The sequence below is a fragment of the Ambystoma mexicanum genome, chromosome 10 (genome assembly GCF_040938575.1).
Source record: "Ambystoma mexicanum isolate Mex_15411 chromosome 10, UKY_AmexF1_1, whole genome shotgun sequence".
In the NCBI taxonomy this organism is placed as follows: Eukaryota; Metazoa; Chordata; class Amphibia; order Caudata; family Ambystomatidae; genus Ambystoma; species Ambystoma mexicanum.
Window position 1 is genome coordinate 256,569,456 of NC_090932.1, and position 27,109 is coordinate 256,596,564.

The 27,109-nt window shown below is 43.5% G+C and overlaps 1 protein-coding gene across 1 annotated transcript in view; it reads left to right on the forward strand.

Annotated features, from left to right (window-relative positions):
* LOC138492853 (vomeronasal type-2 receptor 1-like) overlaps positions 1–24,205 on the forward strand; it is a 100,380-nt gene extending 76,175 nt beyond the window's left edge. The window contains exon 6 of the mRNA XM_069620186.1: positions 23,307–24,205. Within this exon, the coding sequence (XP_069476287.1) occupies positions 23,307–24,205 (899 nt within the window). The remainder of the gene's footprint in view (positions 1–23,306) is intronic.
* The last annotated feature ends 2,904 nt before the right edge of the window (positions 24,206–27,109 follow it).

The window sequence follows — 27,109 nt, forward strand, 5'->3', positions numbered from 1 at the left end:
AGGAAAACAAAACAAAGTTGCCTAGACGACCCCCTAGTGCCAACACATTGTGGAGATACCTTGGCGCTCCTCTGACCCCGTCCCCGATCAGCCAGACCTCTCAAACCCTCGGTGGGTCCCCACCAGTTACACTCGCCATATCCATCAATACAGCCAACAACTGTAAAGAGGACACAATCCGGATCTTGGCATAACAGTCAGCCCATCAAACCTGGGCATGCCTAGAGGCGCAAGGGACAATAAGAAAGGCCCAATGGACGCATTTGCTAGTGCAGCACACATGGAATCCTCTCAAGTCCCTACCCAAGCCACCCCAGGACCTACTCACCAACAATCTGAGCCGAACATGGACCCATATATGACAGCCATGGAGAAAGGATTTGCAGCCATTAACAACAAATTGGATGATATTGGCTGTAACATTGCCTCCATCAGAGCAGACATTAAAAAAGTAAACGCTGTGGTCTCGAAGGCGGAGGACAGAGTGAGCACGCTGGAGGACACATCAGCCACACAGGCCAAAGCAATTGACAAGATAAAAAAAAATCCGAAGACAATCCGAGATAAATGCAAGGATCTTGAATCCAGGTCTCGCTGCAACACCATTAGGCTGGTTGGGATGGCGGAGAGAACAATAAACGTACCCATAGGAAGTTTCTGGAAGAGGTCCTCCACACACTATTTCCAGAAGCCCAATTCTCGAAGCAAATCCTGGTGGAGAGGGCACATAGATCACTTGCCCCACCCCCCAAACCAGGTGCTCCCCCCACACAATAATAGCCCGCTTACTCAACTACTGCAACCTAATTCTCCACCTGTCTTGAGAAAAGGGACACCTATCCTATGACTAGAACCGGATACACATATACCCAGATTTCTCTAGTGGAGTACAGGCAGCTAGACGCTCATTTGACCACGTGAAAAAAGCACTAAGAGAAAGGAAAATACCATAGGCCATGCTGGTCCCTGCAAAACTACGCCTACAACACACGGGCACAGCCAACTTTTTTGAGACTCCGGAAGAGGCTATGGCTTATATTGAACAACATATCCCGGCTGCTCTGAATAATGGTTGAGCAAGATCAACTGAGGCAAAGCCACATGTACGGAAACATAAGACTGAATCTTGCACCGAGAAAAGAAAGCGACTTCACCCACTCCACATGACCTAGAGACTATGGCACCAACGAGTGGCTTGTTATTAATCTTCGGGCAATTACCACACAAAGCCACCCACTATATCAGAAGGTTACGTTAAGGTTAACAGGGGGAATACACTGGGCCTCATTACGACCTTTGCGGTAAGGCAACAACAGCGCCAGTAGTGCTACCGGTGCCGTTGTTGCCATGCCGCAACATTATGAGTTTGCTTGCGGGTGCCGCTCTGGATGCCTGGTCAGACCAGGTGTGCAGAGCGGCATCCGCGAGCAGACCAGGATGGTAGCAACGGTACCGTTATGAACAGTACCGCTGCTACCATCCGCCCCATTCCCATTGAGCCCTATGGGGGTTCAAATCTCAAAGGGGACGTTCCGGCTCCGGGTCCCGTGAAAGGGAATTACCGGGCTCTCCGAGGTCGGAATGGCCCGGTAAGTCCCCTTTTGCGGGACCCGGAGCCGGACCCGAGTTTGGGGGTAGCCATGCCCTTCTTAAGGCACTAGGCCAAATACTGGTTTCGTGACGAAGAAGAGTATCCCCACATCCAGCCTGAGAAACAATCCGTAGCCCCCCTTTAGATACGGTCTAAGATATTTCCCGATAAACATGGGGATGTAAATGGAGTTGATCCCGTCTCCTGCACAACACAATCATGGGCAGCACTCTTTTGCAGGACTGGCTGCATGCACCCCTATGTGGCACCCACCCCGTTATGGTTCCACCCGCACATTGCTCCCATGCTTGATACAACAATACAAAGGAAATGGGACCCGGGGAGGGAACTGACATTGGGGGATTTGTACACTAATGGGGTCTTCATAACGCTCGAGGATGCTCAAAATAGATTTGGCCAAGGGCTCATGATTAACCAGCAATATTACAGGCTAAAGGCAGCCCTCAAAAATAGATGGCCATCATTCCCCGCAGAGCCACCTCCACACCCGTTCATATCAGCCATACTGAGTCAAGACGGATTCACGGGCAGCATTTCCAAGATATATAGCACGGTACGCGATCATACCACCTCTCAGAACGTGGCCAAGTTTAAATGGGAGAGGGATCTGGGAGTTACAATCAACGATGCACAATGGGCCAGATATTGCTATACACCAAGACTATATCGATGAACGCCAATTTTAGACTGGTCCAGCACAAAATCCTAAACCATCTGCATATCATCCCTGGAAAGATTGCCATGTTTGGCCGCTCTAAGCAACCAGCGTGCCCGAAATGCACTCTTCCAGAGGCCAATTCCTTCTATATGTACTGGGAATGCCCCCCGGTGGGGCGATTCTGGAGTGAGGTGGCCTCCAATCTAAGCACCATTATTGGTATACAAATACCGGCCACCCCCTTGAAGTACCTATTGGGGACATCGGAAAAGTGGCAAATGCAGTGGCCAAGCGCAATATTCTCAAGAGCTGGAAGTCGAAGTTTGCCCCAACAATACACGCGTGGTATCGCAACCTGATTGCAGTTCAAGAAAATGAAGAGACATATACAAAAAGCATAGCCACGACATGCCGTCCTAAAGAAATATGGGCTCCCCTCAGACGATACCTCGACGCAACCGCCCAGGGAGCTGAAAGCCCGGCACATCTAGAGAGCCCATGACGAACTCACAAGGCGTACTGTGTCTTCATTGTACATGTTTGCCGCAGATTTAAATGTCAAAGCTTGTAATAATCTATAATTGTGGTTTATGCACTGAGTCTGTCATCAAATTAAAATAAAGTTTTTAAAAAACCAATATGTTCACACACTCCACGATGTTGTGTAAGGGACATTGCTGTTGGCATCCTTTACCATTCTTCTTTGCTAGCTTCGCCTCATGCGCCTTATCCCCACTCTTTTACCTCTTTTGCATACCACTTCTCTTCATTCTCTAGACCTTTCTCTCTTGCTTTTGTTATTATATATTGACCCAAGGCCTTCTCTCCAGCTCTATAATGATCAGGACTATTGTATTTCCTTTCTTTTTCTATCATCATATTTTTTCTACTCATCGCAACATTTCTACTACTCATTCATCCTCTCCTCTGTTATGTCTCATCAACTTGTTTCTCTTACTCCCCTCCTTTGCTCTCCTCCTCAAATTTCTGGTTCCTCTTTCGATCTTATATTCTGCTCTATACCACTCAATGTGCCTGTGTATTCAAACCCACTCTACTCCTCTGACCACTGTCTTATTTCCTTATTTTCTTCACTCCGTTTCCTTCCTGCTCTCTCTCATCCTCTTCCTCATTTCATTTCTGTGATGTACATTTTTTCTCTGCCTCCAATTTTCTTTGCTTGATCTCTTCTTTGTTACTATCGATTGAACATTTCTCTAATCTTTCTTGTGACCATGCTGATTCTACTTTACACAACTGTCTGCTCTCCACTCTTGACATTCACTACCCATCTTGCTCTTTCACTCCTCCTCCTGAGCCCTCAAAACTGGGGTTATCTCCCACTGTATATTCACCTTGTTCTCTCTTTAAAAAGTGGAACGACGTTAGAAGACATATTGCACTTTCTATGATGTTAAATCAATGTCTGCACTACATTCTTCTTATGACTCTCATCCTCGCAGCACAAAAGGTTCTTACTTATCATCTCCCACCTCATCTCTGCCCCAGAATCCCTGCTGTCTGTTTCATCTACTCAATTAAATGTTTCCCCCCGCCTCTCCAGGTCTTTCAATCTCTTCAAATCTTTCCTCCAGAGAATTTACTGACTATTTCACCTCCAAACTCTCCTGTCTTTGTTCTTCCTTTCTGCTCTTTCTACTCCTACTCTGTCCCAATCTACTACTAACCCCCTGACCCTGCCTACCCTCCTGTCATCATCCCCTTCCCTCTTCTGACTAACTCTGACACTGTTGCTCTTTTTTTCGTGTTCCCTCCCTACATCATCCCCTTCTTACCCTATGACTTGTTCTACTATAATCTGTTTTATACACCTTCTTTGATTCCTTATCTTACCTCTCTTCCCAACATCTCCTTATCGTCTTCATTCTTCCATAGCCCTTTAAACACACAGCCATCATTCCCATTCTCAAACAAAACACCATCTATTGAGCCTTCTTCTCATTCTAACTTTTGCTCTGTATCACTTCTCCCCTTTCTCTCCAAACTTCTAGAAAGGGCAGCCTATTCCCAAGTGTCGTCTCATCTCAATTCCCACTCTCTGCTCCCATCAGTTTTATCTGGCTTTTGCCCAGCACACTCTACTGAAACTGCCCTGTTATGTGTATTTAACTCTATTCTTTCCACCAATCACAACAAGCTTTCTTCGATTCCTATTCATCATGAGCTTTCACATGTCTTTGACTGCTTTGATCACCCAACACTACTGCTCTCACTTCACTTTGTATTGACCAATGCTGTCCGGTTTCGATATTACCTATCTTCCCACACCTACTCGGTATCGTGAGCTGCTCTTAGTTCTTCACCTTGTCCTCTTCTTTATGGGGTCCCACAAGGTTCTGTTCTTGGGCCTTTACTATTTTCTATCCATGCTATTTCTCTTTTTGCACGTATTTGGTTCTTTAATCTCATGTCACTTTCATGCCTATGACCCTCAGATTATGTTCTCTTTCTATTCCCTCTCTGACTCTTTTCACTCCTCTGTCTAAGTGTGTCTTTCTGCTGTTCAGTCTTGGATGTCTTCCCACTTCCTACATAATTAACTGGCCAAAACTGAAATTATTTTCCTGCCAGCATCTTCTCCTTCCCCATCTCCCCATCCCTCTGGTCTCTTCTTTCATCCTGCTTTTCTCCCTTTTTCCCCACTAGTCCATATTCTTGGGGCCTCCTTTGACTCTGTAGCTGTCATTACTATGTTTATAATATACATTGTATAGACCTTTTCTTTCTATTCGAGTGACAACACTCCTCATCTTCTCTTCCATTCTCTCTTGCCTCAGCTATTGCTCTGCCTCCCTAGTGGGCCTCCCTCTGCTTATCTTACTCCACTCCGTTCAGTCTTTAACACCACAATGCACGTTCTCTTCTCACTATCAACCTGTCCTCTATTATGTTGTCCCTTCTCTACATTTCACCCTCCCATTTGAATGTTATCTTCTTTTCCATTTCCTTAAGATTATCTTCAAATGCTACAATTTTCAAGCTCTCCATGCTCTCTTGTATCACCCAATTGCCCCGCATACTCTTCGTTCGCAACATTTACATCTTCTCTCAGTCCAAAAACCTCCATGGGGCCCTACTCATTTTCATTATTTTTCCCTTCTTGTATGTAAATTCTGAAACTCTCTTCCTCCTGACATTCATTATTCAAGTCACTTCACATCTTCCATATCCAGTTCAAAGCCCCTTTTCCTTCCTATCTTCTGACAACTCATTTTTCTTCAGGCATCGTTAACTAACCTTGTACCTTGACTAATTAATATTTTTTTACTGCTTTTTGAAAATCCTGTATAGCGCTTTGACGGAAGCTCTCTAAAAAACAAACAAATACAAATTCAAAACACAGCAAGGACACATTGCAGAATGCCCATAGCACCAATAATTCCAGTGTCTAGCTGATTAGTTAGCATAGTAAGAATTCAATTATATATAAATACTATGTACAGTTTGAATAGAAGTGATAGATTCCATTATTATAGTTAGCAGAGCAGTGGCTGAATCCATTACGCTGAGTTAATACATTAGTATCAGGATTCTGTATGCATAGTTAACCAAGTAAGGTCAGTTTTGATTATTCCCAGTTATCATAAGAAGACCACATTCTAGCTAGATGACCTCTAATATTAGATTCCTGTGTGCGAAGTTAGCCTAGATGAAAAGATGGCGTTAAGACCAATTATCTGATGAGTGACAGATTCCATTATGTCAAGTGGGCAGAGTAAGATCATATTCCAATATGCCCAGTAACACTGGAAGCCTTATTCCATATGTCCAGTTAGCACACTAAGGCCAGATTCCATTAGTAAAGTTTGTAAAGAAATGCCAGATTCCGTTAAGGCTCGTGACAAGATTCATAAGCACATTTACAGTAGCACAGTAATGTCAGATTACACAGTTAGCACTGCAAGACAACATTTGATGGACTCACTTTGCATAATCAAAGCAATTAAGATTAAATTCCATTAGTCAGAATTACCACGTTAAGTCCAGATGCCAGTATGTCCATATAGTACAGTAGGCCAGATTCTAGTATGTCAGAAAATACAGTGAGGAAGGTTTACATATTGCCAAGTTAGCACAGTAATGGCAGATCATGGTATGCTCAGTTAGCTGAGTGAAGACAGATTCTATAGGTCCAAAATTAGGTCAGATCCATTTGGCTCGAACTGCATATATAAGGCAGAGGATCTGGCCTCAGAGATAAGTACCCCACCACTACAAAAGGTCCCAATTAGCTTCCCGCCTTGGTATCAAAAGTAGCAGGATGCAGAGGCGGGTGATCTCAGGGAAGTCGAGGAAATGTAAAGGGAGGCTTCACTGTGCTCCATTAGGCCGTAGATCATGATGACGGAAATACTGTGGCACATGAATGGCGAACACAGCAACTACTCAAACATTGTAAGAACATGGATTTGGACTAACAAGTCATTGCGCACACAAGAGACATTTGAAGCAACTGTGAAGTGTATATGTTTACCCTAGGCAGAACCATGTGGAATTATAGATTCACATTGCAATCAGCAAAATAGAAACTTATAACAGAATGTGCTTGCAACAGACCATAGCACCTGCCCTAATGCATCTAACATCAGATCCTTATTACACATAAGCCCAGAATATTAACAGATTCACGGACAATAATCTATTGAGCCTATTGCACTGTGCCTATTCTGAGTCTAGCCTTTGTAGCCCACTGTGCCTATTTTGAACTTAGCCTACAGTAGCCCAATGTGCCTATTTTGAATTTAGCCTATTGTAGCCCACTGTGTCTATCTTGAACTCAGCCCATTAGAGACCACTGTCCCTATTTTGATTCTAGTGTATTCATATGCCACCACTTAGTGGGTACTTCAACTTAGAACATGCCACCACTTACAAAATTCCACATCATGAGTATCACAGTTCGTAGCCTGTTAACCTACATATGTCTTCTGATCATTACCCACCAGACAGCTGGCATTAGCCATCCAATAGCATTCAATAGAGTTCTATATAACTCTACCAATATATCCCTAGCCACCCCTACCATTATGGAACACCCGGATCCGAATCCTTCAAGTGGGCCTCAGAGCAATCCATGTAATCTACTCCTTAGAAACTCTAGACTCCGAGCAAGACTCACAAGACTCCATGAGCCCTTGACCAGAACCCTACCTCCCACCAACAAAAGATCTAATAACCAGAAGGTAAATATCACTCACCTCAATATCTTGAGGCCTCTAACTACTCCTACTAAAACAGAACCTACCCATTCTACTGCAGTGGCCCCTCCCCTCAAAGGAGGATTAATAAATGCCAGATCCGTGACTGCACACACCACGGATATCTGCGATTTGATATCGGTCGAAAACCTGGACTTTCTTGCTATCACAGAGTCTTGGTTGCACGACGCAGCAGGACCCCTACTCTCCCTAGCAATCCCGGATGGTTATACTATACTGAGACAGGACAGAACTAATATGCACGGCGGCATCATTGCTGTCATCGGAAAGAGTAGCCTAGGCATGAGAACTATGCCCACCATAGTTTCCGAATCATGTGATGCGCTCACCATCCAACTTCCTCTAGTTAGCTCCTAGACATTGACTATTCACCGCATCTACAGACCACCTGGACCTATAGAGACATTCGAGGAGGATATCTACAACCTACTTTCCAATACCTCAACATTTCTTCACAATTACTTGTCCTAGGGGACTTTAACATGAGTTACAACGACCCTCTAGACAAAAAGGCCACCACCATTGCCAACACTCTTTCTGATCTGGGCATAACTCATAAAACTCTCGATCCCACTCATATCAAAGGGAGAATCCTCGATTGGCTAGGAGATTACAACTGCACCGCCAACATCAAATCCATCGACCCACAACCCTGGACAGACCACGTCTTCTTGTCCTTTGAACTATCCACGTCTAGACCACTCTTGCCAGTACCCACCATGGCCCGCGATGTCCAACAAGAAATGAAAAGAGTATCACCAAGGATAAAGTGATTCCTGTGATCCTACCCACGTTTAACCAATTAGCGGATCAATTAGACTCCAAAACACTTATCAACGAGTACAACAAAATCATGTTAACCACCCTTGACAACATCGGCCCTCTAAAACTTAGACAGAGTAAACCCAAATCCCATTTAAATAAATGGTTTACCCCTGAACTAAAGGATCTACGACTACTTAAGAGGGGTTGCGAAACAGCATGGGGGCTAATCCCCTCAGAAGACCACAAAATAAACGGAAATCTCCTGCCAATATAAAAAGGAAATCCACCTGGCCAAGCGAAACTCATACAACAAGCGTATATCTAATGCTAACTCGAGTATGAGGGAACTGTTCACCATCCTCAAGGAACTAGAGTCACCTATCCCCATTCCGGACACATGTTCCAAAGATAAAACACGGTGCTCTGATATTCAACACGCAATATCAAATAAAATAACCATGCTCCAAACGAAAATAGCTAAGAAAAAAGCCTCTCTCATTCAACCATCCCAGACCAACAATCTGAACACAGAACCCCCTTCAAAGGAACAGGAGTCAGCTGCACGATTCATGTTCTCAAAAACCTCTATCCTTGAGGTGGAGAAAGTCATCCTCTCTCTCAAGCCATCCAACTGCCAGGGCGACCTCTGCCCTGCAAAGCTTATAAAAGACGCTGCCAGGGATCTTTCCCCATTAATTTTGAAACTTGCCAACGCCTCATTCGCGTCCGGCACTGTGCCGACAAATCTAAAACAATCTTGGGTACTACTTCTGCTCAAAAAGCAAACCCTAGACCGACTTATACCTACTAACTACCGTCCCATCACAACAGTACCTTTTTTGCCTAAAATCTTGGACAAGATTGCTTATAACCATATCCAAAAATTCTTGGAACATAAGCTATTAAGAGAATGTAAATCAGGATTCCGACCCCAACACGGCACTGAGACTGCCCTCATTGATTTGAAGGCACAAATAGATGAATTATGAGATAAAGGTAAAATGGCTCTGCTCTTGTTGTTGGATCTTTCGGCTGCATTTGACCTTGTGGACCACAGGGTCCTTAGCAGCCACCTACACTCAGCCGCACACTTTTCTAAGGAGGCCATAACCTGGATCGAGTGTTTCCTCAGCGACAGGACTATGAGGGTGTTCTCCCCATCGGCAGCGGCTGACCCGATCCCCATCCTGTGCAGAGTTCCTCAGGGCTCTTGCGTCTCCCCTACCCTATACAACATATTTACTAAGCTCCTTTTTGATGATCTGGACCTTCTTGGTATCACCTACACTAACTATGCAGATGATACTCAGATTCTCCTCCCACTTTCTGGGGATTACAACAAGGATTTGGCCAGGGCTGGACTGCCCCACCGGGACACCGGGACATCCCCCGGTAGGCCTCTGGGCATAGGGCCTCTTTGGCGGAAGGATACAAAATGAGTGATTGTGTGCGTCACATGAATCTGCATGGATGTATTGCATTGAATTGGCTGCCCAAACCCCTCACTGACCGAGGCGCACTGGCTGCGTGTTCCGTTTCTTCCCAGCAGGGCTGGGCATCTGAGCTGACATCTGAGCTGACTTGACTGATGACGCTGGCTTTTCAGCATGGGTGCGGAGTGGTATGGTTCGAGTGTTTTTTTTTAAATAGGCATCTTCGAGTTCAGCTTTGTGAGGATTGCTACGATTAATGGTGTTCAAGTGAGGCAGAGCACAGCCGCTTTGCATTCGGTGGGCAGAATAAAGCCCACATACTGCAACATGTTCATCTTTTCAATGAGTCATGTGAAATATTGATCTGATTTTGTGGATGCAGCTGCAAATTACGTTGGTGCAAGATGGCTGCAGAGTAGTGAACTTTTCTAGGTCCCATGCTGTCCCCAATCTGGAAGCCGTATGGTAAATGAAATGAAATGGTTACATGGAGGGGAGCGGCTGGCCTTGACAGTGCACCGGAAACCGCACGTGCCCTGCCTGCACAGCACCTGGAGCCAGGACGGAAGTACCAGGCTGGAGGGCGTCCTACGGAAAGCTGCAGAAAAAGTCCTGCAAACCACCGGAACAGAACTGAGATGTGAAGTCAGACAGGTACCGTACAAACTTGAGGGCGTCCTTAGCATTTTTATAAGAGGCGACAGCTGGGTAAAAGAAGGCGTGTGCGACCGCACATTTGTTTCATGAAGTGGAACTATTTCCTGTATTTTTACAGCAAGTTATTTTCTGATCATTTCGGCACCTTAGGAGCTTGCAATCAACATTGCACATGCAATTCTGCTCAGTGAGTGGTTGAAAGCACAGCACAGAGTTAACCTAATCTGCTGCAGTCTAAAGCTGCCTCGTTCTGCTTAGGTCTCGAGTGGGCCCCTCTTAAGACAGGGGACGGGAGCTTAAAGGGAACCGAGGGTCCCCAGAAACAGCCACAGGCCCCTAAGCTAGGGTCCAGCCAGGGAGGCTGGACCCCTCTTCCTCCTCGAGCATTGGCACGGCCTACCCCGCGTGTTGCGTGATCTATTTGGTGTCCCCTTCACAACGTGTACCCCTTGCCCTTCTGCTGTATACACAAATTGAACAGCTTTCAGAGGCTGGCATTTCACCCCCTTTGAAGCAGAAACAAGTGGAAAGCGCCACAAAGCAGAGAGAGCAGTGGCCCTCCCTAGACGAACACTAGAGCGTGTAAAGTGGGAATGTACACACTACACGTAAACACTGAGCCACATGCACTAATATTCCAGGACCAGTACACACATACAGTAATATCCACACTACACACGCACACTGAGCAACGTGCATTCACATAGCACAATAAACAAAGTGCCCACACACCGCTCACAGTGCAGTAAAGAAAGTCCAGCACACAGAGCACAACACACACACACACACACAACACTCACTGAGCACAACACACGAATATACAGTAAAGCACACACACAGCACAGCACTTCCAGTACAGTAACAACAGCCATGCTCCGATACTGTGTAGCACACACCATACAACACTGTGATTCGAATCAGTGATATTTTCTCTCTCTGAAGTGCGATACTGGGATGTCGTTTGGCTTTCAACTTTGCAGTTACCCATTACTCTAAGATGAAGCTTGCCTGTCATCTACAGTAGTCAGGCGTTGTTCTATGATTAAAAACACATTTTAAGCCCTACATGAAAAATCCTATCCTTCGGTGGTGGGTAGCTCATAAGATACATGTCCTCAACCATGAGACCAGTTTGCATTTAGCAAACCGAATCCTGCTTCAAGAACAATTTAGTCGATTGCACTTCCAAGGTGGAAAAGGCTAGTACATTAAAGTGGGTTACCATCTGTTATTACAGCGCTTAGAAGAGGGAAGATGAAGCACTATATAAGCAAGCATTAATATTTCTCTTACTCTTGGATATAACTATTTACAATTATTCAGCTTCACATAAAAGGCAACAAAGAAAGCCATACATGTTTTCCATACATGTTTGTAGTGAATAAACTATTTGAAATTCTGAAGAAATAGTTCTTCATACCTCAATCTAGTTGAGAACATGTAAAAACACAGTATGATTGGTCTAAGAAAATGAAAATAGGCTGCTCATAATTAGAATAACGAATACAGAGTCCCTAGAGACACTGGTTTAAAAAATGGGTCATTCATCTGACACAAATTTACTTCAGTAACCCAAGTTGAACAAGGTTGTGATATCAATATTGCAATAAGTACTTTATTGCTAAAAACTTGAGTAGCAAATCATATTTTATGGGCTGTTAATCAAGCAAGGGATTGCATTTAAAACACTGGATATATTTTGTATTTATTTATTGTAAACTAGCAAAAAGTAGCAGTATTCTGCACGGGTTCTGTAGACAGACATGATAACACTCATCAATTGTTGAAAATCAATGATCCTGTAGGTCGCTGTTCCGAGTTGATTATCGCTTAATGTGCTTTGCACTCTGAAGTAAACTGCACTGAGAATGGGAGCGTGTGGCTGGCTGACATGGAAGTTGGTGTGCTGCAGCATACTGGGACCTTCTGTGTGCTCTCCCCACCTGTCGCATCACTCTGGCGTGTTGCAGTGCAGTGCAAATATCTCAGAAATTGTGCATCCTAGGGCCTTGAAACGTGGTTTTCGAGGCTTCTCATATTTGTTTCCCGAGCCGAGACGCTTAAAATGAGCTTTGCCTGGTTCTTCTACATCCACATTGATGTGTTTCGCTATTTTCTTGCAACCATCTCTCACGTGAAGGGGCTGAAAGCCAGGGAAAGGAGTGAGGTGTCCAAATGTCATGTAGCCAGTAATGTCTGCAGGGTCCTAACAGGTAAATATGCAAACTTTTGTGCAGATTGGTGGAATGGTGTGGAATTGTATAAGGAACAAACAAGCAGATTTTCTTCTTTATATATAGACAGAGTAAGCCATTTGAGCAAAGCCACACACAGTACAGCGCCACCCAGTAGCCATTGCCGGAAGTTCCCCTCCAGTTCAAAGCTTAATGGGCAAGTGACCATTGCTTCACTGTGAAGCATTTTATAAAGGATGTATTGATGTCTGACTCAGACCCATTGCTGGGAGCTTTGCTAACATTTACAAAGCCATGATGTAGTAGTACATATAAATACATAAAACCGACTGGTGGTGGGAAAGGAGCTGGAAATGAAACAGTAAAGGGGAGAGTAGAGGACAGACTTCAAATACATTTTCAGTAATAGCAATACTTTTGGGGTAGAGGACGTAGATGATCAAATTCAACCCTTAGCCTCTCTCGTGGGAGGCAAGGTGGCTCCTAAGGGCAATCTTGAAGATAGTCATTTCCGGAATGTCCTAGAGTTCAGGGATATAGAGTTCCAGTGAGGTGTAGCCGGGAGGCGAATAGAACAGGCAGGTGACAGAACAGGGTGCAGGGGTTACGGTTAGGTTGAAGAGAGCTTGAGCATGTACAGTCCAGGGGGAGGGGGGAGTATAGAGTCAGCCAGGTAGGGCAAGTGTCAGCCCATGGATGGATTTAAACACAAGAATGATATTTCATTTATTGGTGTATTGTATACATTTGACTAGGAAGCGATTTAGCTTGGATAGCCACCCCACATCCTGATGCTGCTCAGAGGTGAGCGGTGATGGGGGGAGTTTTAGAGTTTGTTTTGTAAGGTTCAGTGACTTCATGGAGCAAAGCGAGTGAGGAGCGTCCTAGGTGGAGACTAGTGAAGCAATCCTGCCTGCTCAGGACCGGAGTGGCGGTGAGTGTTCTGGTGGAGTAAAAGGTTGGAGGTTTACCGATTTTACAGATGTTTAGGAGGTTAAGACTGGCAGCAATTCCAGTGCAGGTGATGAAGAGCTCAGGCTTCAGTTTGTGGTGAAAGAGCCCCAGTTTCATGCTTTAGGGTATGGGCTAAGGGGGAAAGTATTAAGGAGAACGGGGCATGGGACTGAGGACTGTCAGCAGAGGTGGACTGGCCTATAGGGAACTCTGGAGATTACCCAGTAGGCCTCTGCACGCTGTGCCTTTTTTGTGTTGTAGTTCCAAATTTTCCCCATAGGAAAAGGATTGGGCTTGGTAAAAATGTGTAATATGGGGCCACTTTGAACATTATTTCCAGGGCCTCTTTTTGTTCGCAGTCCAGCCCTGGATTTGGCCTTGGTAAATAGGGTGTGTATCATCATCAAGGCATGGATGGCAACCCATGGTCTATACCTGAATGATGATAAATCAGTGCTCATCATCCTGGAGACTCATTCTAACCTCAAAAAGCTAGGCCAAGACTACACCTCATTTGAGATTGATGGTAATATCATCAAGGTGTCCAAGGAGGTAAAGACACTTGGCTTTTATCTGGACTCCACCCTCTCCTTCGACAAACAGGTGAAGTCTATGGCATCTGCCACAGCTTACACTTCTCAGCTTATTAGAGCAGGCAAACACTTTCTCTCAGATAACAACTGTATTATTTTAGCTAGAGCCCTGATTCTATCTAGGCTCGACTATTGCAACGCCCTCTACATTGGTGCTAATAAATCTATCATCCACAGTATTCAAATCCTACAAAATAATGCCTTGCGAGCAGCTTGGCGTGTCCAAAAGATCGCATATATCCAAGATCATGCGCCAAAACAACTGGCTGTCAACCCAAAACAAAATCCATTTAAAAGTAGCATCCCTTGTTCACAAAGCTCTGAACAATGCTGCACCGAGCTATCTCACAGACAAATTCCTAAAGAGAAGTTCCACCCGACCAGCAAGAACCTCTTATGCCAATAGCCTCATCATACCAAGATTCAGGCTGACTAAGGCTGGGGGAGGTAGATTCCAGGTCCGAGCGGCCCAATTATGGAATTCACTGCCTCACACTCTACGTGAGGAGCAGCCCTTTTTGAAATTCAGATCCAACTATATCAATCTGCTGAAGTCTGCTAATGACTAGCACACTAGCTCTTACTTAACTCCTGAGACCTCCTAATGTTATATACCCGCCTACTTGTTGCCCATGTGTACATTTTCCCCCTCTGGCTAGTGATTCAACGTCCTGCTAGTGCCTGTTTATATTCTGTCTTCCTTGTAATCTGCAACTGACCTTCTATGGCCTGTATATATTTTGCCTGTATGTAATCGATAATCGACTGTCCATGGCCTGCATATATTTTGCTCTGCATGTAATCCGTAACCTTGTAACTTAAGCCTTGCATATTCTGTACTGCTGCGCCCGGATACCTTCGGGTTTGGTGCGCATTATAAGTGAATAAAACAAACAAACAAACAAACAAACAAACTAATGCCCGCTTTGATAGCATTTCCATTAGGACATTAATAACAAGATCAATTGGGTCTTTAACAGAAAATAATACTTGAGCCTTGAAAATGACATAACAGGTTGAATGAGGTGTCAACCAAGTTTCAGAAGCTGAGTAAAGTAACAAAACTCTTTAGATTGATTAACTTGTGGAACATCAGTTTCATTGACTTGGAACAGTACCATTATATTACCGGAAGGGGACTTGCGCATGCAATCACAAGCATTTGCTAGGTAAAAAACTCCCTTACACCCGGGTGGCTCCCTGGGTTTCACCCCAAAAAAAATAAACCAATCAGACCTGGGCCTGATTATGCTGGTGTACATCGTATGTTCCATCAAAAGAATTTAAACAACAAAGTGAACCCCAGTCAGAGAATATGTGTTTTGAAATGTGATGGAAAACCTTGAGGGTAAATTCCAATAAAAAAAATCAGTTACACACTTGGAAGTGCATACCCAATGAACTAAAAAAAGACAAGATTATATTCGCACATTCTCACTTTATACAGTTAATGTGATCAAAAACATCATATCAAATTCATCAAAGTCTAGACAATCACACAATTACAAAATCAAACAGAACATTTGCACTGGGAGAAATTGAAAATACAGCACAATTACCATTTGTGAAAGAATTACACATAAATACAAAAACAAATGCAAACAAATTTGTTCAAGATGTTCTCAAAGGGTCAAATTAGACAGACCCCAATGTAAAAAAAGCCTGGCATGTCCCTCAGATGCTGTCGGATCTTCCACAGGTACAAAGCAATAATTTGTGGTAGAGTATAAAGGTGAAAAGACCAACAAGGTGAACAATCAAACAAAAAGCTAGTAACAAAATACATATATATCAAAGTACCTAAAACTTTAGCAAAAGGTAAAAGAACATAAATCTTCTTTTACTGACCTGCAGCAATGAAACAATGTACAAATAGCAAAGATCACAAAAATTGTTTCTGGACTTTTTTGTCCAACAATATCTCACATGTCAATATGGACCTTGAAAATAATGAATTGCCCATTACACTTAAAGAGGGTTAAAGAAAAATGCTGCGTCCAATGAGAAAGGAGAGACCCAGTCCCTACGTGGAACATAAGCGAACATAAGTGTACTAGCTACAGTGTGTAGTGATTAGGGGCAAAGTAATAGAAAAGCAACCAATGTCTTGGGTAAGCAACTTAGTATTACATTGTTTGCCAGGTGCATAGCAAATTAGCAATTGTATTAACTTATGAACTGTATTGATTGGACAAGAAACTGCAGCTACGCTTAGTAAGCTGGATGTTGATTATAGGCAACAAAAGCTGTTCTAACAAACCCACTACAAAGGTGCAGGTATTTCTTTGTTATTCATGGATGTGAAAAAGACTAGAACATCCACATAACATGTGAGTTTGTCAAGTATGACGTCATATTTGTACTAAAAATGGCATGTGAAACTATTGCCATATATGGAGCTTGATGCCATGTTGGAAGAATAAATTGTGCACTCAAATGAAACCATATTTAGTGAAAACATATGTTTAAAATTAGTATGGAAATATACAATATTAATGAACATAGGGCTAAAGGTATCTCAAGAAAAAGCATGGGTCTATGTGATAGACAACAAGGGATGAAAATTGATAGTGGGACTGAAATGGCAGATGGGGCAAGGGGGGTATAGGAACACCATAGTAGGAAGTTTACAAGTTTCCTATGTGGTGTCTACTATATTGACTCCACTGTCTTTAATTAAAAACAGGTCAGGTAGAAAGACCACTTCAGAGGCCTTGTTGGCAGACGGAGTGCAGATTCAAAAAGCTGATCTCCCCTTACTTTGGGAGAGGGACATTGCCTTGCCTTGTCTTGCAGTTGAGTCTCCACACCAAATTGCCCAACATTTCTGACTTTGAAAGTGAGCTTGGGAAAGTGGATTGTCCAAGATGACGACAGCCATCTTGATCATCTTAATGCACACACAGTAAAAAGGAAACAACAAGATAAACCATTGGATCTTTAAAGCAAGCACACACTGTGACTACAACATTGTTTACCAACTTGATGGAGCAACCATCTCTCAGCCAAACCTAAAAAAGGGAGTCTTTAGGCTAACCTTAGAAGCCAATTACTTTTTTCTTATGCGATCACTATGTTCATGGTAAGCATCAGTCTCTTTCTCTATTACAGATAACCTCCGAGTATTTTTTCTTGGTGTTCCAGTTGTTTTAATTGGGGAAGGATTATGCTACTCAAAAACAAGTTCAAGAGTTAATTCTTTAAAATGTGTATTACGCAAATTAAGAATGGTGTCCATTTAAATTGTATGGTATTTCTATATTCTATATTCTATATTCCATATTAATGTTTGTAACCATTTCGTTGCCAATTATTGTCCGACAGTGAATAGACACAGCACTTCCTCAGGGAATATATCTACTTCTTTTATAAACTTGAGATCCGAAACTGTTATGACATGTCACATTGCAGTAATTTAAATTGAAAAAATGAATTGGCTGATCTTTGTCATTATAAAATGTATGAATGATGCACTAATTGACCAACTTAATGTAAAACCTTGCTCTCCCTCTCCATTTCCTCTTTGGTCCTACCCACTCTGCTGGACACACTCTTGATGCCTTTATCCACACAGATCTTTCGCTCTCTGCCCCACTTGCCACTCTGCTTTCCTGGTCAGACCACTCCCTCCTTTCCTCTTACCTGGACCCTCTCAACCCTCTGACTACACGTCCCCCAGCTCTGCCAACCTCGTTCATGGACATCTGCCCGATGAAACGAGTGTCAATGTCTTCCTTTGCATTACCCTTCATCCCACCCTCTCCTCCCACTGAGACTCTACCTCTGACTCTGCTCTCAGCAACCTCCATCTCACCATCTCTAACACTCTTGACATTCTTGTCCCAGTCATGAGGATCCGCCTGAAACACGCCACCAAGCATACACTTGGTATGACTCTGATCTAGCAGACCTGAAGCGCAAATGCAGAGCTACAGAACGCAAGTGGCAGAACACAGGCTCATCTTCTGACAAACTGGCCTGTTGCCTTCTCCAAAGACATTATCATTTCACCATGCATTCTAACAAGAGGGCCCACATCCAGGTCTGTGTCTCTAGACCATACAGCAACACTGCTGAATGTTTTAAAAAGCAACTAGTCAATCCTTCAGCAGTCTCCACGTTGCCTCTTCCCTCTCAGGCCCTCTGCACTGCACGGGCCACCCACTTCACTGCAAAAACTGAGCATTATTTTATCCTCCCTCAGCCTTTTTCTTCTTCTCCCCTATCACATCGGAAGAGATCACTAGGATTGTCCACTCTATGAAGGTCTCTTCCAAACAGACCTCCCCCTGTTCTTCTAGAACTATTAAGGACAACATCGACTCCCTTGCCCCTGCACTTTCTGATTTATGAAATCACTCTCTTGATACTGGGTCTTTCCCCTCTTCCCTCAAGCACTCTCTTGTGCACCCCCTCATGAAAAGCCTTCTGCCGACCCTTCGTGTCTGGCTAACAACTTCCCCATCTCTATCACTCCCTTCCTTGGGAATCTCCAGGAGAAGCTGGTCGACCCCCAACTGGCCAAGCATACTGAGCTTGTTAGTTGCCTACACGACCATCAATCTGGATTCCGAGCATCCAGAGATACAGAAACTGCTCTTCCGAACACCTGTGAAGAACTACTTGCCTCTCTTGACACTAACTCTCCGGCTGTTCTCATCCTACTGGATCTTTCCTCTGCATTTGATACAGCCAACCACTCCATCCTCACAAAATGGTTCCATGATACCCTTGGTATCTCGGAGCGGGCATTGGACTGGCTGACCTCATCCCTCACTGACTGTCCCTCCCAGGTCATCCTGGGCTCCTTCTCCTCTCCTAGCTCTATCGCCACCTTTGGCGTTCCCCAGGGTTCTAACCTCTCACCCTGGCTCTTTAATGTCAATCTCACTCCACTTGCTCATCTCATCTCCACCTTCTTCCCTCACTTGCAGTGTAATGCAGATGACACCCAACTCTTCTTCAAACTTTCTGCTGATGCTTTCCCTTCTTCCTCTACCATTCCCGACTGCCTATCTGCTATCCTGTCCTGGTGTGTCTACAATGATATCCGCCTCAATGCCAGCAAGCATGAGATCCTTTCCATTGAGACTTCCACTCCCTCTATCCTCCCTTCATTCTGGCCACCCTATAATGGCTCTCCCCTTCTCCTGCAACTGAAGCCAGAAACCTTGGAGTTATCTTTGACTTCTCTCTCTCTCTTTCCTCCCTCACATCCTGCATCTTGCCAAGGAGGCCCATTTTCAACTCCACCTCCTCAGAGGTATCCTTCCTTCCTCACCACTTTTCCCCAGAAGCTCAAGTCTCTAGAGCCCTGGTACTCTCTAGGATGGAATATTGCAACAGCCTCATCCTTAAACTACCTTCTTCCTCTCTCTACCCGCTCCAGTTTGTCCAGAATAGGGCTGCAAGACTTATCCTTGGCCTCAAGCCCTTGGACCGTATCTCTACAGCCCTAAAAACCCTCGACTGGCTCCCAGTTGCTGCAAGGATCAAATTCAAATTCCTCTGCATCATCCACAAGGCTGTCTGGGGTCCAGGACTAATTTATCTACAACTTACTCTCGACAAATAATCTCCTGCCAGATCTTACCGCTCCTCCGGCTCAGCTCTCTCCATGTCAGGCACTTTTCTAAGCAGCAAGCTGGTGGCAGATCTCTCTCCTTGGCTGGCACTCTCCTCTGGAACAGCCTCCCCCTTCCTCTCCATCTTGAGCCGGATCTCCTCAAATTCTGTAAGTTCCTCAAGACTTTCCTCTTCACCTCCTCATTCCCCCTCTCACTCCCATGCTAATACCCCACAGTCACTGAGAGATTGGTGGCCTGGGACCATCCTTGTCCTTCTGGGTCCTGGCCTTCCGCCCAATCACCCTCAGCCTTCCGCCCCATCCCAGCACTTGCCTTCGGGCACCCTCTGGCTTGTGTTACGACAGGTCTGTACTGATTATTGGCAGGTGATCCCTCTGTACAGAGTAATCTCTGCCAGGCACTTACTGTTGCACACATCTGACTCCTTGGCACTTACCTCTGTGGAAATCCTAGCACTTACCCCCCGTCCTTTCTCTCACTCCCTGCACTTGCATGTTCTGAATGCTCACAAAGCCTAGTAGTATCTCCCTTTTTCGTGTTCATCAGTTTATTCTTGCCTTTGTTCCCATTTCCCTTCCCTTTGTCCTGTGGGCGCCTTGAAACACAATTTCTCGATGTATAAGCTCCTTACAAATGCATAATAAATCAAATAAATAAATCAATCATATTTGACTTTGTTTATCAGCAATAAATGCCCAGCTTTTTCTTGACACTTTCTGAGCTTGAACCTTTTTCAAAGCCAGCAAAATAGAAATCTTTTCTTGGTGGTCCATGGTCAGCCTGCCAGTGTTTTACCACTTGGTAAAAACTGTTTGAATAACATTATCCTTCCAGAATGAAAAATACTGGACAAGCATGATGAAATATTCAGAAATGATCAATAATCTCCATTAAGCACAGCGATTGGTTTCTAAATCCTTTTGTTATATTGGACTGAATATTATCCTTTTGGATTCAATAGCAGCTTGCAGGGATTTCAATGACTATTACATTTCATATAGTGCAAATTACCCAATCGTTCAAAATATTGGAAGTGAATAAGGGATGTTTCTGGGTTGGAAACAATTATCGCAAATGGAAAATCACATAACACACAGGGCACAGGGGCTCTCCTAGTAGATGGCGCCGAATGTGGTCGGAATCTGGCAGTAACCACCTGCATTCTGTATAAATATACGACGCAAGAAAGAATGAAATAATTGAAGTAACAGATTGGGATCAGCCAACCTCTTTCACAGGCAAAATAAGAAGCCTTTACCTTATAAAAGGAATGTGAAATCCTCACAATAAGGAAATCTACTCTGATTCAACGGCCTTTGAACTAAAATATCTGCTCAAAAGAAGGGGTTCTGTGACTTAACCACAACACCAGAAAAAGTGTTTGTCCTGAAGACGGATATAATAATGCTAGAGATAGTGCAATATAACCTGTATCAAATCCGAAAAATATGTCGACTATCTTGTAGGCTGCAAAGACTCTGGCATGTTTGACAGAGACCATAGCAGTATAACTCTGTAGATATAAATGTGTGTGACGGTGTGACGGTGTGACGGTGTGACGGTGTGACGGTGTAACGGAACTGAATGTAACAAACTGATAAGTGATGAAAGCCTGTTGTTTTGTCGTTGGAATCAACAACTTTATGATAAGAAATCTGTTTTGATGGACACACTACATGATCACGTAATAAACCCACCTCTGAGAAGAGAATTGTGTAATTTAATTTGTGCTTTACTTTTTGCTGTGCAACAATTTTTGTAATTTAGTATTATGATGTTTTTATATACTTTCTCACTGTGATAACATTTTGAATAAAATATGTCTGTCTTGAATTGGTACGGAGTCCTAATGATCTGTTTACATAATTTTCTGTAGCACTCATGTTTTAGATGGTGCACTAACTTGTAGCAGTTGAATTAAGAGTGGGGGAACTGCCTTCCTTGTTATTTTGTCACATGTCTCCTCCCCTAACGATGGCTGTCCCCGATAACAGAAAATAGGGTTTACCCATTCATATTTACTGTGTGTCTGAGTATGCCAAGAATTTCGCTTTATGCTGTATCCTTCTTCTCTGCAGTCAATTCCTTCTCTCCTTGGAAAATGCTAAAATGTCACTATTTCTATTTGCCAATTTTCTCTCTTATCTACTCCACATTAGCCATCATCACATCTTTATTCAGAAATCATATATTTCTACAAGATAACACTCCAAGAATACATTTTACATAATGCAAAATACATAACAAAAAGTCTCCACAAACAACTGTATAAAATCCTTATTGTCAGAATTAAATAGCATTCAAATTCATATTTTGCCATCACAAAGGCCATATACAATCTAAACATTCAGAAAGTAAAATGGAAGTTCTGCTTTTTTTAAACTCAATAGCCGCGATGGTCTACCCAATTCTTACTTTCCTGAAAATTGGCAACAGCTTGATTGATCTAAGGTGACTATAGTAAGGGTAAGGAAGGATAAAAGTGATAACCTTTTCTCAGTGTATTGTCATATTGGGCAATGTGCAGATGGGCCAGGCTGCCGCTGCAAGATTCTTCCAGCCAGGGGCAGCAAATTGGAATGGGATTTCAAAAATAATGCACGCCTGTGACAGCTAGTTATCCAGCTGAGATATCATTCAACTCTCCATTCTGGCTTTCAAAGTCAAATACTCAATTAGAATCCTCCCTAGGGTTGGATTTTCACAAGCCGCTTTCACGGATTTGATATCAGGCAACGGATATAACAATCTTGCTCCATACGTTTCTAAACCCCCAATTCAATTACAATCCACACGTGTTTCAATCAACCCCCTAAACAACAGGCGCTCCTCTGAGCTCCGAATATGCATCCATAATAACACGTCTTAGTTGAGCTTTCAGTGTAAGATAAAAAATAAATAAATATGAATATTTGGTGCATTTTTAGGTAAGAGCAATATTTTCTTTAAAAATAATCTTTCTTCCCTTTTCAGTACTGGACATTCTTGATAGTCCCTTACTTCAGCTCCATAAAGGGCTACTGAACGATCTCGAGTCTTATAAACATCTAATACATGGGCAATAGCTTTCCCTTTAAACCTGTTGGCAAATGAATGCATAACACCCAATCTCTGCAAAAGCACTGTTTTAGGAACTTCCATATTTGAAGTGTAATTGCCATTTGATTTCCCTGAATAATCGAAATGGGGATCTTAGGGAATATGCTGACCTCTAAATTTGAACAGACATTTTATTGCTCTCATCTTATGGCAAGCCATTGCTAAAGTATTTACAATATTTAAGAAAAATAGGTTGTTCTGAATAGTCCATTCATTTCTATTGGAATCATATTCCGTATCAATTATTGCCTTTCTAGTCACATGATGCATGTATGATGTTTTTGTTTTATTGGTTGGATTTGAACACGCTTCCCATCTTGCTGTTCTCTTCTGGATCTGTTTCCTAATGTTCTCTAATGCCCTTCAGGCCTGGTTTACACTGTATAAAACTCCCAAATAAAACAAATGTAAAAATATGTGCATGAAGATTACCAGTGAGTTGTGGGATCATTGGTGGGGACTTAAATATATAAAAACTAATAATGGCATATGTATGTCAAACTTATTTTCAGATTCTGCTGAATGTTCCCCTTGTCCATATGACCAGATGCCCAATGAGAGACGTGACAGCTGCATCCCTAAACCAATTGAGTATCTCTCCTACCTGGAGCCACTGGGAGAAGTCCTAACAACCATCTCTCTTGTTGGAATCCTCTTTGTGATCGCTATTGTTATTGTCTTCGTCACACACAACCAAACACCTCTTGTAAAAGCCAACAATCTTGCTCTCAGTTACCTTCTCCTTGTAGCTCTTGGTCTCTGCTTTGCCTGCCCTCTCATGTTTATAGGCCAGCCACTATCACTGAATTGCATGCTTCGCCAGGTGACATTTGGCATTGCTTTTGCACTATGTGTCTCTTGTGTTTTGGCAAAAACTGCGACAGTGATCTTGGCTTTCCGTGCTACCAAACCCTACAGCCTGTTGCAGCAGTTGTTTGGATTTAAGATACCATACTGCATTGTGGTTACTTGTCCCATGATTCAACTCTTCATATGCGTTTCCTGGTTCGTTGTTGCACCTCCCTTCCAACAGATGAATTTCCGATACTCTATTAAGAAGGTCCTGAATGAATGCAATGAAGGCTCCACCTGGGCATTCTGGCTGATGCTGGGGTACATGGCATTCCTTGCCACTGTTACCCTTGCAGTGGCATTTCTAGCACGGAAGCTTCCAGACAGTTTCAATGAGGCCAAGCTGATCACCTTCAGCATGCTGGTCTTTGTCAGTGTCTGGGTCTCCTTTACCCCGGCCTATCTGAGCACGAGGGGGAAACTCATGGTGTCTGTGGAGATCTTTGCCATTCTGGCTTCCACTTCTGGACTGCTTGGCTGTATATTCTTGCCAAAGTGTTACATTATTCTGCTGAAACCTGAAATGAACTCAAGAGAGCATGTGATGGGAAGAAGGTAACTAGAGAATGAGAAAAGGCAAGCATTCTAGACATAGGGCCTCATTACGACTTTTGCGGAATGGGTTAAGGGGCTCCGCTTATGGAGGCGGACCCGTTAAACCTATTCCGCAAAATCATGAGGTCCCCTCGCAGGACCCGGTAAGGACGCCTGGTAAAACCAGGCGTCCTTACCGGGTCCCACAAGGGGACCAGGGAGCTAACAATGGGCCGGTCGGAATCGGCACGTTGTTAGCTCCCGTTCCCATTCCCTATGGGGCTCAAATGGGAATGGGGAAGGTCTGGGCCCTGGTTCCCAGTAGGAGGAATTACTGGGCCCTCCGAACTCGGAATGGCCCGGTAATTCCCCATTCAGGAAACCAGGACCCGATTTTGGAGGCAGCACCTCCAAAGTCGTAATGAGGCCCATAAACTCTGTCGTGTATTATGAGTAAACACAGGAGCATTCATTGAAACACCTCCTAATAAAAAAGCACAGTTCTCTTCTTCTTCTTCTTCTTCTTCTTCTTAGGAGTTCATCAGGGAAAACTCTGTCCAAGGGATAGACGATGTGTGCCCTCCAATGGCTAATTCAGTCTACTGTTACAATTCACCCATTTTCCCATATCAGCAATGTAAACAATGTATCCTAAAATGGACTTGTTCTTTCTGTGTTGCTTATCAGTGAATAGGGAGCAGCCACTCTTATGTGCAACCTCTGAGACCTGACTGACTTTAAACTCTTAACTCTACAGAACATGGCACCCCTGTGTTTTTTTTATTGTTTATTTTGCATGTTTTTGCTACGTTTAGGAATTTAAATTAATCTATATCAATACATCACACTGATTCTCCCAACATGTTTGTGTCCCTCATTAACATAAATTTTAGCAGATGAAAGTTGCTGGTTACTGAAATATCTGTATTCATGATGTCATCTTCAGGAAGCGCAAGTCTGTGATTCTTATACAGTGTGCCTTTCATCCATCCTATAATAATAGAAATGTGTCCGTTCATACGTTGTTTGAACAAATCTGTGTTCATGCTTTTCCATGGTCTGGTTCAAGGGGTTTCAAGTCCAGTCCTTCGGAGCTTCGACCATATTAGGTTTTCCAGATAACCATTGATTGTGCAAATATTTCTTCTGAGTCGTCAAACCTTACTGAGTGATTTTGTGTGGATAGTCAGAAAACATGGAATAGAATCAACCTAGAGGATAGCTCAGTAGCAACACGCTCAACTTGGAAACCAGACCACCCTGAGCAGGGCAGGTTCCATACCCCGTCCCATTCTTGCACTTAGAGGATGGATTCCGGCATGAATTGTGATATAAGAAACCAATTTACTTTTTTAGTTCCTTTGGACAAGATTTGGATGTTGGAACTGGTCTATTTAAGCAGTCGTTTTCCTTGTTTAGGTGAGGTCAGGTGTATAGGGCAGTGCTGCTGCCTCATAGTTCCAGCCCAACTTCACTATAAGACTAGTGATCTATAGAGGTACTGATGTCACATGATGAGCAGCAGCCTGCCTAGCTGCCTAGACGTTCCCTTTTCGTTCCTGCTGTAGCATCACAGACTGTATTTAGTTTCCAGTGTTGTCTTTGCTCCTACACTAAGGTCACTACACTTTCTCTGCCACATGCTGTCTGGGCCTCACTGGTGGACTTTTAGGCACTACAACCTGATAGGCAATCACGTCAAAGGAAAGCTGCAGTTGATCTTCCTCACGAAGCTGCAGTGCCAGGTAAGATTACATGTCAAGACAACGGGAACCTTTCTGTTCAGAGTTCCTTGTGATTTAGATTCTGCAAGCTGCTGCCAATTCTAATCTGGACACTTGGAAAGAGACTTGCACACAGCAACTCTGTGTCCTGAAAGAAAACAACATTTCTGGGATGTGCAGACATTATAGTCAAAGACTCATGCTGACATTATCCTTCCATGGAAAACACAAACGTCAAACAGAGCCAACATAGGTCCGAAAGCCACACTGCTTGAAGCAACAGATACACTTCAATTGTACAACTTTGAGGACCATGACAATGGAAACGACATTATTGTCCTTATAACGGCCCCTGACCTGTTCCACAAAATACAATAGTAGTACTCATTTTTGTCAGGTTTTGAAAAGCTTTGAAAGAAAGCTTCAAAAAACAATAATAGTTTGAATATTTGTTTTATTACTAGTTATCCCTCTATACAAATAATAATACATTCTTATACAATTTTGAATGTGACGAAAATAAGTAATACACAGAGAAGATTTAGTGTCATATTATTGTAAACTTGCCATGCAGGTCCCCCTGTTAGTGAGATCTGTGTGGCACACTCCTGCATTCGATGACAGTTAATGGGCTTTTCCCTCTCCCTGTCCTCCCCAACACCCACCTCTCTCCTTCTTTTCTTAAAATAAATAGATTAAGTAACTTTCCTTCGGCCTCACCGTGTTCTTTGCCCTATACTTTGTGGTGACCAGGATCGGCAGCTGCCACTCGCGTCTGCTGAACTGGAGCTCTGCATCCTAGTTTGCCTCGACTTTGACACACAGCCATGCCTTCATAAGGGCGGAGTAAAGGGGGTGGCCTAATCATTAACCGCCTCCGCACATCAGAAGGTAAACTGAGCCAGAGACTGTCCTACGATGAGTAGTGATAGGCGACTGAAAGTACATTTATGGAGCCAGCAGATCAAGACTGTGGTTAGAAGCGTTTAAACAGGAGAGATGGAGAGGGGAGTACTTTATGTAGAATACCTGTGAGAGCTGCTGTAAGATCAGATACTCATGGATGCCCACAACAATACAATCAGAGAAAAGCTGTGGACAGGAGCAAACACTGACTTAAATACCACTATTGACATTGCAAGGAGCATAGAAGCATCTGTGACAAGCATGAAGGAACGGGAGGTTGAAGAGTAAGATCAGATTTA